This window comes from Chaetodon auriga, chromosome 12 (assembly GCF_051107435.1).
Source record: "Chaetodon auriga isolate fChaAug3 chromosome 12, fChaAug3.hap1, whole genome shotgun sequence".
In the NCBI taxonomy this organism is placed as follows: domain Eukaryota; kingdom Metazoa; phylum Chordata; class Actinopteri; order Chaetodontiformes; family Chaetodontidae; genus Chaetodon; species Chaetodon auriga.
Genome location: NC_135085.1, coordinates 5,583,041 through 5,604,903, shown reverse-complemented (window position 1 = coordinate 5,604,903; position 21,863 = coordinate 5,583,041). Strand labels below are relative to the sequence as shown.

Here is a 21,863-nt window from a genome sequence, read left to right as displayed (position 1 = left end):
GTATAATGACAATAAAGGCATTCTATTCTATTCTATTCTATTCTATTCTACTACAAACTGGTGTTTTAACCATTTCAACTAACGAAGAGCGAGTTTGATTGAGAATGTGGATCAAATAGGTGGATTTCATTCAAAAGTCAAATTCAATAAAATGCTGTTGAACCTCAACCCTACCCATAATGCAACCCAGCAGTGTCTGTTGTTAGACCCCGACCCTAGGTTGACTAGTAAATTGTTACCCCCACTGAATATGTAACATTTCCTCTGCTACTGCAACATATTGCAGAGTCTAATCTGATACAGGGCTTTTTTCTACTCCAGGATATTTGAAATACAGCACTGCAATATGAACCTCATTTTACATTGAGCTGTCTAAGCATCCATTTGATACTGACCAGCAGCACAGTCATTCTCGCTGTGCAACATTAAATCTGACATTTAGTTTCTTTGGGGACAGATTTACCACCACGTACCAGATAAGTATCGCCAGAGGCTGTCTTTCACATGTAGCAAACTGTTTTATTTGCATTTTTAGTTTTGAAATAACTCCATCTATAGATCGAGTGCCCCGCTGACCTCAAACCCCTGACGGGAACTTCTGCATTCAGCTGCAATGCTCTCTTCCCGTAACTTTTGTTCAGTTTACATTCAGATGTTCATCTGGTCCAATTAGGTTCAATTTCAGCACACTGGCTCCTGGTCAGTTTTAATTCAGTTGCTGCCATCTCTTATAATTACGCCTTGCATTAACCATGCCTCCCAAAAGAGTCTCCCTTCCTCTTCCATCACCTCATCTGCACAGGAAGCATTTGCCGCTCTTCACAGTCTGCCTCCGACCTCGCTCTCCATTCACGAGCACTTTCAAATGAGATCAGAGAATTTGAGGTTTTAGATTCTTGATGATATTAACTTTCCTGCTTTACCCGCCCCTCCATCCCCATGACTCCACCGGTGGATCCCTAAGTGGGTGAGCTGCCTCCAGGCAGTGGAATCCATGCACAGCCCAAATTAAATTCCTGGGCCACAGATGACTTTGCTGACCTTCTGGCTTCCTGAGTTCAGTGGAAATGATTGCAGCATGCGGACAGTGATAATTAACCACCTTCAAAGTACTCTACTATCCACATCAAACCCTGTGCAAATCATGAAAGGAACGCGGCATCTCTTTGGACCTGTGTGCCTTAATATCCATAAGCCTTTCCAAAGTGGTGATGGCCGTTTTTTTTTAGTATTCCTCCTCTTCAGAGTATTTGCCTGAGATTAGAGGAAATGTGTTTCATAGAGGACAATCCCTGGCAGTGGTAGGCTTTACTATCACGCTTATCTTTTTTTCATTGGGAAAAAACTGACATAAAAACCAACCTGAAGCTCCTTCCCCCATTATGAAATAACCTTTAAATATACTGATTCAATCGGATATGCTTTTACCACCTGTGGAGACACATCTACCTCCTGATGCTCTACATTGTCTACATTGTACCATTGGGTGATTGAAGACATATAGCAACCTGAGAGAGTGCTTTGGACAGAAACACCACCATCAATAGTAACCAGTACTGTTGTGTAGGGGATCTGGACCCTATTCAGTGCACTGCAACTGTCTGAATGTAAATTAAATATGAGACAGCAAGCGTTGCAGTGAAAGACATCTGACTGAATGCCTTATTGTTTGTGCACTTGCTTTTCAATAAGCATAGGATAAGTAAACAGCATGTACAGTCAGTATGTACCAATACATAACATTAACATTATTGGATTGTTCTGTGTGGCTCTGTATATGAAGTAGGGCTGAATGTTTTCTGAAGGTTTTAGAGATGTTACTCTACAAGTGTATCACTTGTGGGAACATATCACTTGCTTTACAAGACAAGCCGTGGCAGTCAAGTCTGATTTTTAAACACAGAGCAGCTGATAATCATAAAACAAAGTTTATTCATTTTTTATGTCATTCTTTCATGGTTATTAGATTATGTGGTTCCAATTTTAAGTACAAAAAAAATTCCCCTTTAAAGTAAAAACAGCGTCATTTGATCCTCTGTTTTTCAGCTTATCTTCTTACCACTAAAAAGTGTCTGTATGGTTTTATTGGACCTTATGGCCATCTCTATTGTGTTCAACTGAGGGTATTATTGTGTGCGGCAGCAGCAAAGGAAAATCTGTCACACCATTTCTGAGAGTTGTCTTGTGGTCGGAGGCACAGGAGCACTGTTATAGGAGGTTTAGTTGTAACGTGCTCCACCTGTTGAATGCACATCTGCTCAGATCCTTCTGACTGTGCTGACACATCTGTGCTGGCTTTTCCTAACAGTGGTTTAAAGGACCAGACCTGAAGACCATCTATGAACTATAAGTTCATTGGTATATAACATCTCCCAACTTTTTATTACTTTCTGACTTTCCTTTTTGAGGCAACTAAATTCAGTGCTTTAAGACTTTTCAACATCCGCTCACACACTGACATAAACCAGCATGCTTGTTATTCTAGACTCTGCTTTGACTATGCCAACAATGATGGACTTGACAACATGCATGCCTGTCCTGGGTCAAGGAAAACAGTGCTGCTGTATGGGCTCAACTTGCAATGGGAGGGGTCCTACATAGTTCTTGTTATGTTTGTTTGAGAGAGCAGGAAGAGGCAAAGGGGAAGGTGGATTGTCTGTTGTACAGGTTGCATTTACATCTGGCTCAGGTCTGGTCACAATAGAGCCAGATCACCGGTCCAGCAGTGTTTTGATGTATTCTGTGTGCATTGACACAATTAAATTACACATGATTCTACTCTGTTCAGGCACATGTTAATACCAAGTGTAAATCTTGATCCACATCCGCACTTGAATGGAGAATGATGGCCAAAACAGTTCCATCATGGATACCGGCACAGTGGGAGCCAAAAGCCTGAACCCTGCCAAACTGTTCCCCTGCTGAGATACAAATGGCACAACAATGTCCCACATGCTGCACTTCACAAACAGCTTGTGTGTTTACCTGAATGTGGCCTTGAGGATCTGTCCTGAGGTGCTCTCTTTGGTGTGGTTGTTGTATCCGTAGAAAAGGTCTCCAAACACAGTCTGGTTAGCGGGGATGTCCACTGCTTCCGCACAGTCTAATCCCTCGGTGCAGGCCTCAGACAGTGGCAGGCAAGACCTTCCATCCGGACCACGTTTATAGTCCTCGATGCACCTAAAGTTAAAGGGGTTTTAGTCATTTCATTGATTCATATATTTCCATCCTTTCTCTCTGAGAACTGTGATATATATAATCAATTATTATCCCTTTATCTGTCTGTTAATTTGCTTGGTTCTCTGTCTCTGCTCTTGTATTTTCCGAATTCATTTTACTGTAGTGGAGCAAGAAAATAATTTGTATGCAAAGAGCACCAAAGCAATTTAAGGTTGAAGTTAATTATGTTTATAATTTTGTGTGAAATAACAGGTGCTGGTTAGTCTGCCAATTTTCAAACTGTTAAGCTGTCATTTAAACAGTCAGCCATACCAGAGGAAGCTCCTCTCTCTTGGCGAGTTTAAAATGATTATGGAGGATCACATAGCAGATAAAAGGATCAATAAGATGCTGTCTCTGATGTGCACGGCTAAATTTTATTTGGGCTTGGCTCCTGCTTCGACTGCTTGACTGCAGTGAGACTGCTCAGCCTCTGAAATGAATTTCAACTTGGCACCTTGTGTGTGATTTTCGAATGTGTGACTGTTTCGGAGTAAAATAAAAATTTATTAGTTGTCTTCAAGTAAAGATTTTTAACAGGTTTTATACACTTTGAAATGCATATCTATCCAAGAGTAAAAGAAAGCAGTTAGTGTGATCTGATCGATGACGCTGATGCAGTTTCAGCTCGTGTTTTTGCCACTAAATAAAGATTACAACATAAAAAATGCAATACATAGTGATGCCTGAGAGGGCCTGCAGACTGTATCCTTAACTGCAGAAATATTAACTAGAAGTAGCTCTATTTTAACATCATAACCACAACTGAATGAGTGGAATTTTAAAATCAAAAGAGCTGCAGGTTCAATTTGAACTTACACGACTAGTTGTGACAAGTGATAGTTTAAACTGGCGGCATCAACTGTTACTAACCAACAGTAATTCTGTTAGTTGAGAGAGGCAAAGAAACTTTTTGCTGTTGTCTGGTCAATATGCTCACTCTCTCCAACCTGCATCTGTATTACAGTATGTATTATGTTCTATTTTACTATTATGTACTATTTTACTATTATATCCCATTATTATGTATTATGTACAATCAGCCAAAGATAATTCTGTAACCTGTAACCACTCTGTAACCTTTTTCATGTTTGAGTATAGGGCTGTGTCCTTCTGTTCAAAAACACCAACAGAGCGGCCGATTGTTCTACATAAATCACATAAATTATGGTTGATGAACAGTTTTATGTGTCTGTATTTAAAATGTAAACAAATTACATCATACTTCAGTGCCTAAAACCTGAAAAGTTTTGAGCCTGAACGTCTGAACTCCTGTTCTTATGCTTCAAGTCCATTTTCTTGTTTTTTTCCGTGTGCCTGAAAGCATCATGAATAGACACAGACGGAGGACTAAAGCTGCTGCTCTGCCAACAAGCTGTTCACGTTACATCTCTTGTGCAGACTGTAACGTTAACATTAGCCTACAGCAACAGTGCAGAGCAGAAAACAGCAGCACTAGAGGTCACCAATCTGATTTGATCCTATTTGTGTAAAGCACACATTTGAGATAATGCTTGGTTCAAGATTATCGTCTTTAATAGTATGTAGATGCATTTACAAGACTGTAGTTTGAACAGTGAAAATATTTGCAAATTAAATAACAATCTCAATATTCAGAGAAAACATCCTGATATCGTTCAATCGAACACTGATCATTAATCAGCCAGTCCTTGTGTGATAAACATGGACACAGACATCATACTGTCACACACGCTATGCAAGTACTACAAGTGCTGCAAACATATTTACAAGCAGACTGTCAGCAGTCAGGAATACTGATTTAATCCATGTGATTGAACGGTTATTTCAAGAAATTGTTTACTACATTTTCACTGGGTTCAAAGTATGCACAACCGAAACCTCACAACTCAGTGTAGAATCAGTAAAGTCAATTCTACTCAACTGGCACAAAATCCCCCATCTCAAAAAAAAAAGGAGCTGGAATCCAAACACAGAGTCCTCTCAAGACTCTTTCATATTGATGATGTTTTGACATCTCTGTGTAGAATATACTCTGTAAAATGAATCAAAGGCAGGCGAAGTAGAGGGAGAAAAATGGGGATAGGGCGTTAAAGAGAGAAAGATAATCTGCCAGGGATTTACACAGAGACACGCTCTCTCCTGGATGCCAAATGTCGCAAAGCTAATGCCAGTCTCCAGTGGGACCCGTAGAGGATTAGACACATCTGCACTATGGAAAGTGACAACAACAAAATGCGGTTGCTGAGAGTGAAATGAAACATGATGTTGAATGTAAAGACGACAGCAAGAAACAAAAGCTTGTTATGTTCAATTAAAAGAACTGCTGTTTACGAGATCTGCTGATGTTTTCACAGTGGAGATCAAAAATCTCTTGTCAAACATGGCAGATTTCCACATCCATAATGTACATATTTGTACATGCTGGTGATTACGCCACTGTATGGCTGTTAGTTGCAGAAAACAACGCCTACCTTTGGCCTTTGGACCAGCTTTAGATTCCGGCTGATCAGAGCTCTGCTAAGATTGAAGTGAGGGAATTTATGTGAGAAGAGTCCAGCGATAACAGGAGCAAAATAAAAACAGGAATGTGAGGAAGACGTCACGTCAATCAGTGTGTGCACGTCCACACAGTCCTGAGAAGAGGTCTAATCAGCCTAATAAATGAAAACACCTGTGGGGCTGGACCCTCGCCATGTAGATTATATGAGGCAGGTCTCCAGATACACCAGAACATAACCTTAATCTAATAAAACCCTCTCACTGTAGTAAGGGACCTGTTTTCACTGGATACATTTGGACATGTCACAGTAGAAAAAGCAGAGGTGTACATAAAACATACATGCCAGAATCCTCTTTAGTTTCTTCAGTTTCAAGGTCTGAACATTGTGCATGCTGGCCCGCTGTCACAGTTTACTGGGACACTTGAACACAACTGAGCCATCATTAATGTAGTGAGTAACACCTGTGCTTTTCCTGCTACAAGTCGAAATGTGAAAGGTATTATCTATTTTATCATATTGCAGTGTATTATATTGCGACAATTCTTACCTTCATGTGTTGTTTTACGAAATTCATGTCTTCAGATAAGAAATGTGTTTTTGAGTCTCACTGGCAAGTGCATTGGTTGGAACCCTGTAATCTATGAAGGATGTGAAAATCATGACAATGTTATGCCCAGGAATGTAGGTGGAAATAAACAAGCTGCCATTACTGTAGCGGCGTCTCACTTGACTCATCTTTCATGATGCTGTATATAGTAAATGTATGCAAAGGTTTCACTTTGTTCACCCCTTCTGTTCCGCTTCAGCAAAGAAACATGGCCAGAGGAGGTCTGTAGAAGCAGCTAGAAAAGTAATATAGTCATCAGAATGTATACATTACATGTGAGTCAGACAAATCCAGCCTTAAATTTCACCTGCAAATCACCAAACCATGTTGTGCTGTGCTGTTATCGGCTGCTACAGCAGCGCTGTCAAAATGCTTGACTAAAATCTGCACCAAGAGATCATAGATTTGATTCTATCTCCATAAAATGCTAATTCTGCATACGAGGCCACTCTCTCTAAATGTTTCCTGGCCACAAAATAGAGAATTTGTCTTTTAACCACTTGTAGTTTGATTTTTGTTGAATTATGTATTTCACCTGCTTAAAATGCAAGGCATCATAGTCTGAACATTTGTTGGCAGATCATCACATCCTAGCAATTTCCGTATGAAACCTAATGCTGGCTAGGGCTAAGTCAGTACACACGAACTTTCACATGCATCCTGTGGAGGTCGGGTAAAGTAGTAGAGTTAATGTTATTTCCCCCCAAAGCTTGTGACATAGCCAAAGCTAGACAAGTCTTTTATGACTGAATAACATTAAAATCCAGTTCATGTTTAAGATCAACTTGTCTTTGACACTTGAGCAACAATGGCGTCCCAAAAAACATGGATATTCTTCAGCTTTGAAGATTAATACGGAACTTACAGAAGCATAGTCTAATTCTTGTCTTCTGTGTATGGAAAGTAGAAAAAAAATGTATGTATCTGAACTTTGCAGAAGTGTCCTGCACAAGCAACAAGAAAGAGTAGATTGTACAAGTAGTTTTGCACAAATTGCAATAACGGTGTGCATCCCCATTGGCCGATGCTACAGGAGCATGCGAGCTCCCACACACTGGTTTTCAGACGTCGGATCCACAGGTCCTCCTCCTCACCGTTGGAGATTTCAATCACGCTCCCCTGTCCTCCACTCACCCACCTTCACACAGTACATTAAATGCAATACGGATGCTTACAGCTCATGACTTCTCCCCCCGCCAGGCTGTTCTGATCACAACCTTGTTCATCTGCTCCCTGCAGACATACCTTTGGTGAATAAACAAGCACCAACCATCAGGCATGTGAGAAGATGGTCAGAGGAGTCCAGTATGGCACTGAGGGACTGCTTGAAACCACTGACTGGCAAGTGTTGTGCAGTCCAGCTGGGGAGGACATTGACAGAGGAGGGTCTTTAGATCATTGGACAAAGATGAGCTGAGGAGGGTGCAGAGGGAGCTGAAACGGGAGATAAGGAAAGGCAAGGACAGCTACAGGAGGAAGCTGGAGGAGCACCTTAGATTTGGAGGGGCCTGAAAACCATCTCAGGCCACAGCAGTGACAACGGGAGGGGCCCAGACTCTGGAGACCGGGTATGGGCAAATGAGCTGAATGTGTTTTTCAACAGATTTGGTTCTACCCCCGTTCCACGCCCCTCCCACCAGAGCCCAGACCTGAAGCCCTTACTTCTCCACTTCTCCTTACCTTCCCCCTCGCAGCATCCCTGACACCAGCAGCACCCTCTTCACACCACTTAACCCCGTCCACTCCACATCACAGACTACATTCTGCTCCTCAACTCACTCAACAGAAGCCACCCCCAAGTCTCTCCCCCACCAGCCTCTCCATAACAGCATATCAGGTGAGGAAAGAGCTGAGGAAGATGAGGGCAAGGCCTGGATGGCATCATCTCCAGACTGCTCAGAGACTGCGCAGATCAGCTCTGCAGGGTCAATTTGCACATCTTCAACATGAGCCTCAGCCTGGAGACAGTTCCAGCTCTGTGAAAAATTTCCTGTGTGGTTCCAGTCCCTAAGACTGTGCATCCCCGAGAGCCCAGCCGTGTACAACCAGCTGTCAGACTGTTTAACTCCAGCATTATTTAATGTGGCACTGTGTTGATGTTGTTTCCCATTTCAACATCACAAACCTCCTGTTTTCTGCACTACTGTTATTTATGCTAACATAATGCTCACATCCACTACATCTTGTGCAATTTTTTGCTGTGTTGTATATTTTTTCAACTGTGCAACAGTACAAACACTATTTATTATCCATCCACTCGTGCAATTCAATGTTCTTTTTTATGCAACAGCACTTTTCAAGTGCAATTCAACATGACACTGGTAGATGGTTCATAAAAATGGAAACAGTCTTTTTATAATCTGTACATAATGCACAGATACATAGTTGATTTTTTTATGTTTTATCCTGTATCCTGCTTATCTTTGTTCCTTCTATGCCACTGTTTTGCGTATTTTTAATACTTGCTGACTGTAACAACTTAATTTCTCCGATGTGGGATCAGTAAAGTTTTATCTATCTTATCTTAAAAGATGTCATTTGAGAATTTCAGGCAGTACTTTGTGTTTGTGTACTTTGATTCTTCCCATAACATTTCAAGCATTAAAAATGCTCCCGTCTGGAGTTTATACAAAGACTAGGGAAAAGTATTCAGGCCACATACAAAAATCATTCATTTCTCTGTCGTTATTGCGGAATTATATTCAAAAGTTGACAGCTTTCATCGGGAAATATCTCTAAGCAGACTCGAACTCAGCAGCAGCCTCTTACAGAATATGAACTAATTGGTTTAAATCTAGTCCAATATCAAACAACTGGCAGCTGTAAAGGGCCACAATTTTACAACCAATCTTAGTCTGACAACATCCTCCATCATGCGCTCATTCTCCTCCACCTGCTCTTAATCAAGGGACAACTTGAAGTTTGTCACCCACACTGCAGAGTGAGTGACTCACTGTCAATTATCCTCCATGAAGGAGAAGCCTGGCATAAAGAAATAAAGCTAGCCCTCCACACCCACCCACCTCTTCCAAAAAGCTTCCTCTAAGTTATCATAGTTGTCAGCAGGGGTGCTGGAAAGCAGTCAGAGTTTGGAGTGCAGGGAGAAAGTCTGCCCATATAATGACCTCATAACTAAATGCTGGGCAGCATTCATGGTTTTTGCTTTAATTTGAGAACTATTTACATTAGTTATCGATTGGTGATATAATTTATACTTATTTCTCGCCACAACAGACAAAAACAAGTGTGAACACCAACATAATGTGTGTCAAAGCTACTGACACTGATAAAAAAAATCTTAGAAGGTTCTATAGCCCCCTCAGCACCTGCATGCCATTTACAAGCAAGAAGGCCAACAACCACAAAATTTCTCCCGGTCTCTGCCTCTCCAAAGGGTGCTTTCTAAAAGTCTGTTTGCTCTGTTCAAAGCAGTGTGACACAGATGCATTTTCTCATTTGCTTTCAGTGGTCAAGTTTAGGCTTAGCTTTGTCCTAACCAAGCGAATATATTTCATTTATTTCACTTATTTAGTAAAAAGAAAATCTACTTCCGCTGTATATGGATTTTGTATTGAATGACACTGGTGGACGTGAGCAGCACACACTGGCAAGCACCATGCTGGCAAAATGTGTCTTTAATGGATAATTCTTTAAGGTTTACTCAAGAGGCTGGTGAGAAGTCCCATTGACAAGTGTGGTTTAGAATGAAGCATATATTATAAAGTATTTATATGAAACAGTTAACTTGAGGTTAGATTTTTTTTCAGCATTGATTTGGAGTGATGTGTTAGATGGTTCTCTCACCAGAACATCAACAATGAGAACAATGAGAACAATGAGAGGATATGTTAAGAATGCTGTTCATCCCTCAGGAGAGTTATAGAGACTTGGAGACACGATGACAGAGAGCACTGAAGCAGGTCTAGAGGATCATGGTAGCCCAATACCTCTCTAATACCTCTTTGGTCTTTACCTTTAATTTATCAACCACCACCTTTTATGCATGATTACAGTTCATAATGTATATGCATGGGATGTGTACTAGCTTCCTACTTCTTACTAGTGTACTAGCTTCCCATGGTTCATCCTGCATAAAATATGTCAACCTTGACCCAGAAATTCCACCGGGCACGTCTATGTTGCATTCCGGCAGATTCTGGCCATTCCAGACGATTCCACCAGAAGTGCACTTCAGAAGCGTCTCTGCGCTCTGCTCCACGGAGAATACGCGCCTCATTTATTTTTGACAGAAGCCTAATCATCAAGCTGGACAGAGCAGATTGCGCCACACAGGAAGTCAGACGCAGGAATGGCATAGAGATTCTTGTCAGGTTTCAAAATAAAACACCCTTTGCAGACTCCTGATTGTATACCAACAACAAACACAGTAAAACAGGCAAAAAAGAAACTAGATTGTCTACTACAAAATCTGAATAAGTCAACAAAACAGAGTAGGCAAAACACTACACATCTGTGATGCTGGGATACAAAGCCATGCACAGGACGCTACAGAAAGGTGCTGCAGCTGTAATGCTTATAGTTGCAACTAGAAGAGTTCTGCAGTCAAGAAACTTCATTTGAAAGAACCAGTACCTAATTCATTTTGGTTTGTTTCACCAAACAAACACCTCAAACGTTTGTGATGATAGGACTCAATGTAACAGTCACTAGATAAAATAATAATAGTAATTAAAGATGTAAAGCAGTGATCTCTACTTTCTTACCCACAGAACATCTGGATGTTGTAGAGTGTCGGGTCATCCTCTAGAGGGGCCAGCTGCTGGAGACACAGCTGCTCACATCCTCCATTGAAACCGTCGGAGCAGTCGATGCCGATGTGGTGGTCGTAGCACCCGGTCCCATCCTTCATAGGACTCAACCCTGGAGGGCACTGTGGGAGGAACAAGTGTTTTTAAATGACTGATGTTAGCAATTACAGATTTCTATTTCATTTTGGGAGCTGCCTAAACAGTGAGAAGCTTCCACATTAACACTAATCCCAGATGGGACAGGTAAACAGACCCAATAACATCTGTGCCACAGAATGTAAACAGTCAGATTTCTGTTCCCATTAGTGCAGCCTGTGTGAGCACTGAGCTTAGTCTGTAAAACTGCACATGGCATAATTTTTTATGTAAAACTCTCATATTATCAGCGTAAATAACAGCAGGAAGTTTCAACAGAAGGAGCAATGGTACAGAAAACAAATGTCTGCAACCCAAAAGCTGCTTTTTGAGCTTTGACCACAGCTCTGGTTTGGTCGTGCTATGGCTTGTTCACAATCCTCATTAGGACAGGCCCGATGATGCAAATTTAAAGAGCGACTCTGACTCTCTCTGACTCAAACCAACAATCAGCAGCTATGGGCTCTTCTAAGCAGCTGCCTAACACTGTGGTAATTAAAATAATTGATGCCCACAAAGTAAGAGAAGGCTAAGAAGAAGAAAGCGTTTTCAGGTAGCTGATTCCTCAGTTCGTTGTATAATTAAGACATGACAGTTAACGGGAGAGAACTCCTTGTTGGATCGCTACAAAGGCAAATGAAACACACGTTTGCCTGCAAAAGACCTTCAGGAAGATTTCTCAGACTCTGAAGTGGTGGTGCACTGTTCTACTGTGCAGTGACACCTGCACAAATATGACCTTCATGGAGGAGTCATTACAAGAAAATCTTTCTTGTAGTCCTCACTACAAAATTCAGTGTCAGAAGCTTTGCAAAGGAGCATCTTAACAAGCCTGATGCATTTTGGAAACATCTTGTGGCCTGATGAGGTTACAATAGAACTTTTTGGCAACAATGAGCAAAAGGTATGTTTGGGGAAAAAAAGGTGGATCAATCATATTTTGGGCTTGTGTTGCTGGCAGTGGCACTGGGACATTTCCCTGGTAGAGAAAAGAATGGATTCAATTAAACACCAACAAATTCTAGTGGAAAATGTAGTTAAAAACAGAATGCAATCATTTGAACTGTTTACTGACAGCAGTTTTAAGAAGTGTTCCTGAGCCCATGTAGCAATATCCTTCATAAAATTATGTGTTCACAAAGTGGTGAACTTCCATCCTCGCTTGTGAGCAACTGAGCCTTTCCAGGATGCCCCTTTCACACCCAATCATGATACTCTCACCTGTTACCACTGAACCTGTTTACCTGTGGAATGTTCCAAACAGGTGTTTTTGGAGCATTCCACATCTTTCTCAGTCTTTAGTTGCTCCTGTCCAACTTGTTTGAAACATGCTGCTCGCATCAAATTCACAATAAGCATATATCCAAAAAAATCAATTAAGTTGATGAGAAAAATAAATAAATAAATAAATATACTGTCTTTGTACTGTTTTCAGTGGAGTATATGTCAAGAAGAATTAGCAAATTATGACATTCTGTTTTATATATGTTTTCTATAGTGCCCACACCATCATGGTTGTGTAATTGTAGATTGGTCTTGAATGTTTATGACTTGATAATGGGTTAAAAGAGGCAAACCAAAGATAGTTCAAATCATCCTGGGAACATGGATGTCTGTACCAAATTCAGTGGTAACTCATGTAATAGCTGTTGCAATGTTTTAAATCAAAACCACAAATCAACCTTATGGTGGCCCTAACAGGTTATCATCAAAGTAAATAGGTTTCATCCTCTGGAGACCACGAATGTCTGTACAATATTCCAGGGTAATCCATCCAATGGTTGTTGAGGTAAATCAGTCAGTGGCATTGCTAGGGTCTCTTGGGGAACCAAGCAAGAAATCCCTGGGGCCCCCACCCTACCCGTGCACGCCACAAAAATTGGGTTTTTGCACACACTTCCTGGGACATTTAAGACGAATACTGAAAAAGAGATTAGTGGTTATCAAAGTGAGGTCCACTGACCAACAGAGGTCCCTGAAAGCCCAGGCCTATCAATAATCGTTGTTGTAAATAAGTGGCCAGGGCCACCCTAGTGGCCGGGGGCTCCAAACAACTGCCTAGCTTGCCTGTCCGCAAGCCCTGCCCCTGAAATCAGTTATTGTTCCATGTGTTGTGGTATTACTGTGTCTTACTGCAAGACCAATGCATTGCTCCTTCCCCTGCTTAACTCATTCAACGTTCAGCCACGGTCAATAAATTCTATATCGTGTAATCAATACTCACAATTCACAACAGGAGTTTTTGAATCGTTTCTTTTATACATTAGATAAAAAAAAGCCTTTGCATAGCACTACCATTTGATTATTTACTGTGACACAGGGAATGACAGGAGCAGTGATGAAATGGCAGACAACCAGTGTCATCTATAATGAAACCCTTTTAAAAGGATTCTTGTTCTGGTGAGGTGGATGAGGCAATACTGCAGGTCTGAATTTCAATTTCCATACCATCCAGAGAGGACGGTCTACATTTGATGAGAGAAATGAAATCCTTTAGTTTTGCTGTGTGTGAAACAGCAATGGCTGTCACAGATTAACTTCAAGAAATTAATAAAGGAGACTCTATAAATTATGAAGTTTTTACAGAGCAATGGACAGCATCATAATTGAAATGCACTCTGTGCTGGGGTGAATTTACAAAAGAGCTGTGAGACCTGACTTCAACCCGATTCCTCCCATCTACAGTCTTGCTCAGTATTTCCCTAGCAGTTTTTTCAGGGACCTGTCAAGTCAAATTCACATTATGTTTTCTGTCAGCTATTACTTCAAAGGAAATTTTGATGGAGTGCATTTTAACAAGGCACAGCTACCTCCAGAACAGCGACTAGACAGCTGGTTTCCTCTAAGCACCGAGGGATCAGCAACTGCTTATTTTATTATTTAAGCCTCCTGTATTAATCAGACGGTCCAGCTGGCTCATTTGGCCAATAAAGCCCACATGCTTTTTGTGGATTCCAATGGTTTACCTAATTTTTGTGGAAGCACAGTTTCTGTTAAGGTCTAATGTGTGCTATTCAGAACATACTGAATAAAAATCTGTTTCCAGCAGCTTTGCATCTCTGCATTTTAGTATTTAACTAATTCTCTCAATAGAAACTCTGCTGTAGCACTTGGAAATGGAGAAGTTTTTCTTCTTGCATGTTTTATTGCTATGTTCTGTGCATTATCTCTGACTACCAGCTTACAATCTGTAGCGTCACTGTAACACTTTACAGTTGATGATTTCACTGATCAATATTCATTTGTCATCCACATCAAAAACATGACATCAGTCCCTTCTCTGGGCTGAGTACAGGAAAATTTAGTGGGTCGGAAATGTTATGTGACCGTACCTTTACTCTGCTGACACCAAAATGATGACTGCCATTAGAGTTTGCAATACTGTAAATGGCCATGTCCTTTCCACTTATGTCTCAGCTTGAGCCATTTTTGTAAGAAGCCATAGTCTCCATTTGTCTCACTGCATCAGGATTAATTTGATATTTCTCTTAAAGAGCACATCCTAGTTTGCTAACTAGGACTGATCCAGTGGTGGAAATGGCTGAATTTGGTCAGATCAATGAGTATGTCAAAGTTTTGCCTGGAAGCCTGCCATTTATCAGTTTGACATGACTTAGAGTTTAAGTCTCCAAATATTTTACTGTAGTTAAAACTGCTAAAAAAAAGAGTGAAATATGAGAGGTGCCGATTGTTTCTCCATCCATAACTGATGACACTGCATTTTCCTCACCTCCTCATACACTTTTTAGGTTACATGAACAGAAGTTCAGCAAAACAACTCCCATAAGTTAAAGGGAATTTTGATAGTATGTATTTTTAGCTTTACATGTGGAGGAGAGGGGAACTCTGGCGGAAGCAAAGACATAATTTACAAGTTTCAAGTACTACAGTATATTGATGTTAAAGGTGAAAAAGAATAGGGTGAAGTGTGGAATGCTTGCCACTAAATAATGGTAGCTGGTGAGCTATCTCAGCCACTGCAGTGTGCATTTGTTTGCTCGCTTCAGGGAGAGACAGGGAAAAGGGACCAATTGAAGACAAAGGTAGAGCAGGTTGAATTAAACAGACCTTACTAAGAACTCAACAGGCTTACAAGAAGGCAGTCCCACCATGCAAACAACTTCGAATGGCAATGGCAAGTCAAAGACAGGCACCAAGTAGCAGGTGATGTAGGGTGACAGGAAGAGGAAAGTCTGCAGAGCTGTGGCAAGAAGGCAACACATGATCTGGCAAGAAAGTGGGGCAAGAGAGCAGACGTTTATATATGGTAGGGGAATAAACAAAGCAATGAGGAGCAGGCGTGTAAATGGGTGTGGCAATCAGGTGACTGACATTGTGAGAAAATGGGAATGACATGGTCTGGAGAGTTCAGAGGAAAAGCAGGACTAAGGAAAAGCAGAGGTTGTAAAGTTGCAAGGCTATGAAAGGAAGACTGAGCAGGTGTCATTATGAGATTACCAGCTGGTTGATTTCGGATTATATGATGATCCTGACAACCTAAAACAAAGTCAAACTTGCATAGCTACGATAAATGAGACTTTAAAATGCCAGTTTCATTATGCATTGCTGGGAGTTTCTGCTGTCTCTAACCTATCTGAATGTGCCAAACAGTATGCATGGAATGACAAATTATCACTTCGCAGAGACTGTCACTCGACCATCACTGTTTCTACCATACATTCATATTGGTTCAGGGGATTGTGAATTCTCATTTGGCAACAGTTTGTAGAACTACTCCACTGCATGACAAGAACCCAATTTATTTAAGTACCATGTCAGTAATAAAAAGGAAAATATACAACTGTATTTCACTACTGAACCTTCTCAATGTTTGCCAGCCAAGAACTCAAATCATTAAAAGTCACAAGTTATTTCAATCATGTTCATGTTTTTCAATCCTAAATAAACATGACTACATTGTTAAATTATTGTATTTATATTCCATATGGTTTATTGAATGCACTAAAAGTGCTGGGAGCGGGTTGAATGTATTAAATGTGTAACTGCTTTTCTGTATCTACCTTATAAAGTAAAGATCTCCAGAACAGCTATATATTTGTTGTAACACCAGTGCAGAATGGGGACACATGTTGAATGAGTGGTCCCTGGTCTTGCTCCCTTGATAAACTGATATTGATTTTGTCACTCTGTGAAGGGCCATTGTGACAAATGATTTATCACCTGTAATGCAAAAAGCACATGAGGCATTGAATCTCCTAACACATCTGTGGCACAGAGTCTTTAAATCAATGGAATCCAGTGCAGTCAATGTGGATATGTGGTGCAAGCTTAGAGGAATTTGTATTGATGGGTCGCTGCACTGTAGCTTGCCTGCCACAGATAGCTCTAGTTATTGACTGCCATAATAGGCTTCTGACATGCCGGAATAGCAATAACTCTGAGCCATTTTCCAGATGTCCATAGGATAGTAGTCATTAGGAATATGCACCCGCCGGAGTTTTTGTCGGTGGATTGTTATCACTTGAGGTTTCCACAAATCTGGTCTATAATCCTGGGTAAATCATTGATAATCCTCTGTATAAAACCACACCCCAAGTGAGCAGCCCCCAAATCCTTCAAAATTTTATCTGATTAAAAACTTCTCCTGGTTGTTTTGTTTGGAATGAGTCTGTGGCCGTGAAAGGTGGGACACTTTGACTCAGTGTGACTGGCATAATGAGGAAATAATCCAGATTCAAAGTTCTTAACAAAAGTCTTGAAAGGTTTAAGAATAGGAAGTAAGTGCAGGCGCTTTTCAAAAATTCAGCCCATAGGTTCACCTAAAAGAATGGGATATTTTTGTTTATTCAGTTATCTTATATCCTGCAATATCATCTAAAATTATACCATATCTAAATGGCATTTCTGAGTAAAGGATAATTAGCTCTCACCTGGAATTCAATGTCTTACCGCATTTAACAACATTTGAAAAGGCTGAGAACCCCGCTATGGACTTCACAAAGTGATCTTTTAAATCTCGCCTCGATTTCACACCGGTCTACATTATTTACAGCTCAAAAGCTGTGGGGGCTCTAAAAAGCAGGAGCAACTTCAGATAAAACATATGAATAAAACTACATGAAGTACCTAGCACTGTGACACATAGCATCTTTTCAAAAAGAGAGGCTGTTGTACTGTTACTTGCGGTAGGTCAAAGTGTCACGTAGCACAATTCAAAAGCTTTCAAGTGATTGCTGTAGAGAACCTTCATGGGTCTCACTGGACTTGTAACCTTTCAGTCTCACATCACACATTCGCATTACAAAGACTTCGAACAACTAACAATGTTGTCACAGTAAGATGGTAAAAGAGAAGCCGCTTTCAGCCACAAATGAATCAGGTAGATACTCTTTAGGTAGATACTCATTTGATGATGTATGCTGTAGTTTGATTGGCCAGAAGGTTTGAAAGGTGGGCTCAGGACTGAAGCCCTGTCGTGACTTGACAAATACACTGACGACATCAAAAAAGAAGTACAATGAAAAAGAGTGGCGGTATTGAACTGTACACCCTAGTTAACCTCATTAGATTCTTTAGTGAAAAGTGCTACAACCAAACCACTGCTCAGTTAGCATGTGTTTCTTTCACTGTATACATCTGCAACTAACTGTAAAAGGGCATATTTCATCTCCAAACGATACACAGGTCACTAGATAATGGCCATCCACTGACACGTACAAAAGGGTCTTTGAAGGCAAAGTAATCACCATTTATCTCAGACCATTTAATAACTGGACAGTGAGTGAGAGCACTGTCTGCCCTGCTGGAGAAGAAGCTAGGAGTACAAAGCCTGCTCTGGAAAACCCCTTGAACCACCATGCCTTTTAATCCTGTTTCTTAATGGAGATAAATTCCTGCAGTGCTTTTGAGGCTTAAGGGAATCAGTACAGTGCCATTGCCAAACAGCAACAAATCCCTGCCAGAGCAGTTAGATAAGCTATGCACTTTTCAAATTTGTCTGATAGGCAGATCAGTGCAGAACAATGATTGAGGACTTAAACAATAAGGTAATGCATTCACTATGAAAGCATTAATTACTCTTCAAAAATTAACTGTCTTATGGAAAATACCACCTAAATTCAAATCACTGTTGCTACTTATATATTATTATTATTATTATTATGCATATTACTCACATGAAGGGGGAACATCGATAATGCAGAGAATTATACAAACCATCAATGGGGAGTTAAGAACAAAGTTGCAGTCCACTGATGGATTAGAAGACTGCAACTGAAGTGGGTGCTGACATAGACCATAACAGATGGACTCATGAAGCTTTTCCATGAAGCTGGCTTGGAGGACTGGAAGACACAGTTGGTGGCCATGTGCATGGGGCTGCTCTCAACATCAGTACTTTCTTAATAAAACTACAGCAAGACAACCTCAAGAACTGCAAATTTACTCAGGGATTATTTAAACAGTTTGAAATCAGATATTACTTCCTCAAGTGATCTGATCATTTTTTAGTTTTTAAACTTTCAACTTGACCTCAGGAAATGCAAGACCTCGACCATTTTGGCAACACAATGATGTGCACTGATAATAGTTTAAATATGGGGATAAAGCTGCACACATTTGGACAGTTTCCTGGAAGATATTTATTGTGTTGTGCTTGGTTGTGAAATGGAAGATGACAGAAATGTGCAAAGACTGAGAAAAGAAAGCTTGAGCAGGATGTTCAAACCCGGCTTACTTTCTGACCTCTGCACCCCTGGCAAATTGCCATGTGACGTGGGTGTGCTGGCTGGATTATTGTTGTTGGAAACATAATGTGTTGGACACAGCCTCACCCACACCCCAATTCTGACATCAGACAGGTGTGAAAGAAGGAGGTTTCAAGTGCTCTTCAACCATCTGCTTTGCCTTGAACAAGGAGTTAGAGGTGAATCGTCAAAGTATGTGCCGTTAACATGGGATACGTCTCTTTGCTGTTCCCATTTCCTACCAACAGTCGACATTGGTGTTTTTTAAACATGACCATTAAATTATCATAAGCAAGCAGTTTATCTTGCCTCAGTTCAATCAGATCTTAGCCATACCACTGGTAGATTAGAAAGGCAACTAGATTGAAAATCACAAACACAATCAATATGTTACTATATAGGGAATATGGTTTCTCCTGGGAACACTTGTGTAACCATGTACAGTGCATTATGACCAAGAATAACTCCAAGGTATCATAAAACAGCCTATTAAAGGTCTATGCATAGCATTAAAAAGTATATTGACTGATACATCAAATAAAGAACTGGAATGATATATTTGCAAGAAACTTAAAAGGTTTTTCCGCACTGCAGAGGGGGAAGCCCACAGGAGCGTTTGTGTCAAGTTCACAGGGAAACTTATCTATTCTGAGGAGGTCTATTAAAGAAATCACATTTTGTAGCCTAAAACATTATTCCAACATTTCAACTTTCCTTTCATGTTTCCTTATAGAGAAAGTTGTCTTGAGAGTTTTGCACAGGCCAGTGTGATGAGATAAGCAGCATGTGTCAAGGGGCAGCTTATCCCAGAGTGCTCGGCTCCTCGTTCTGGCCTCCTGTGGATGTTATGGTGAGTAAGTTCAATGGAGGAAAAACTTGGACATTTGGTAACCCCTCTCACTTCCTTCACATCTAAGTGCAAAAAGCTAACAGGGAGGGTGCTCGAGGTCGAAGAGACACGATGCAGCTGAGGACCTTTCATAAAGAGAAGGATCATGTTTGCTGACCCAAGATCTTTTCATCTACTGACTGCTGGGGCTGATGGTGTACTGTTAGCCTCACTAAATCTGACACTTTTCATCTAAAACATAAATGATTTAACAGTCTGTGATGTGTTGTCAACTGCTACTCACAAAGCATTTCAAAAAGTGAAAGACATTATTAAACCAACACAGGGAACTTTCATTATATTATGGTTTTCGCAGCTCCTGTGGACAAAACTGGTTGCGTAGCAAGGAATTAAGCATTTCCCATGAGCACCACTGTGCCGTAAAAATCTTGATCTGGCAAGTGCGTGCATTTGTTTTTGTTTTACCTGTCTAGCAGGAAGAGGGCTGATTCAGGATCAGCTGTTGAATGGCTGACCAATGTTGACTCGTGTTTTTTCCCATGATCCATTGCTGTCCCTTTCCATATATACACTTTCCTGCTGTCCCATGCTTTTTCTTTGTTCTCCGGTCAATTCTTTTCTTTTTCTCTTGGCTGACCCCACCCTAGGGTCAGTCATACCACAAAATCAAAGAAGACTCTCCTCCTGCGTCCTGTCACCATGCAAATGTCCTACTCACAGAGAAACCATAAATCGTTGCATCTGATTTCACAGGGAATCAAACCTGCAAACAGACATTAAAAATGACTACATAGAAAAAGCCAACCTTGTCACTGATGGTCTTGTTTGCTTATGTAGATCATATAGAGACATCAGTATTAAACTGACCAGTTAAAAACTCCTTGTGGCTGCTTTGAACTTTATGGACATAGAGAATTTGAGATCTTCAATTTAAAATAAATGTTCCCTCTTGGTAAATTAGTCGTAAAACTTTCTTTGCAAACTTAAAAAAAAAAAAAAAAACTTTTAAAAGACAAGCATTATTTATACTGTGTGGCAAGTGCCCGCTGAAGTCTGAAGAGTTTAAGTTTGAAGTTTTGCGATCTAATGAGATGGTGCAGCTTTTTTCTTTTCTTTTTTTTCCAGACACCCTTTGGTGTAAGAGGAGGCAGACTTTTCAACAGGATTATCTGTGGTTATGAAGTCAAATACAGGTCAGGGTTTGCTAGATTAGACACATTATGACACTGGTGTGCGCTGACAAGCAAGCAAAGGAATTTCACATCTGTTTACTGCATAATTCGGGCAACACCTGGAAAATCTGCTGCTTTTTGGATCATTTTGATGTTTTAAATGGCTCCGAATCATGTGCACTATCAATCACACAACTTTACAGTTCACTAAATGACTGATGCAAACAGCTTGGAAGAGAAGGCCTTGTTAAATGTAGTACTGAAAACATGTTTGATTGAGCAGACATTCTCCACTGCAGAATTTTTCCATTTGTTTGTTATACTTTTGAAAGTACATTTTCTGACTGACAAAATACCACAATGTCAAATTTCACTTCAACTTAGGTTTGTTGTTATACAAATGTGAGCAGAAGAGAGGAAACACAATGAAATCAGCAGTTCTTCAACCCCCAAAATAATGGTAGTATAAGAAAACATTCTGAAATGCTAAATTGCTATATTATTACTAACCTTTCATAAAATCCTGCTTTTGCGCTTGATATTTTCTGATAATAGTATTCCCATCTTTACTACATGCTCTATTGTGGCCCTCCCTCTGAATCAAGACAACTGCACCCATCTTTATTGTATCTTATACCTCACCTTGTGAATGTTTCCACCATGGTCTGGGCTATTCCTGATCTTGCAATGCACAGTGCAACTCATTATAAGACCTCCTATGTCATTAAAATGCCTTCCATCTCGTACATGCAGGTTGCATGCCATCATTAGCTGGCACTTCCTGACAAATCACATACTGATTCCACAGACACTGAGTCACTGGAGCCAGTCCAGGTAGACACAGATTGAGGTACCATTCATATGTGTATAGTTTTGGTTCAGTGTGACTGCTCTCGGTATCAGAAATTGCTTCATTTTGCTA

The 21,863-nt window shown here is 40.5% G+C and overlaps 1 protein-coding gene across 5 annotated transcripts in view; it reads right to left on the bottom strand.

Moving 5' to 3' along the window:
- The window catches only part of astn1 (astrotactin 1), a 361,427-nt gene that overhangs the window by 187,942 nt on the left and 151,622 nt on the right, over window positions 1–21,863 (bottom strand). For all 5 annotated transcript variants that reach the window (XM_076744683.1, XM_076744682.1, XM_076744685.1 and 2 more), the window contains 2 exons: window positions 11,034–11,200; window positions 2,986–3,180 (listed from right to left, as the gene is read on the bottom strand). In XM_076744683.1, coding sequence (XP_076600798.1) covers window positions 2,986–3,180; window positions 11,034–11,200 — 362 coding nt within the window. The remainder of the gene's footprint in view (window positions 1–2,985; window positions 3,181–11,033; window positions 11,201–21,863) is intronic.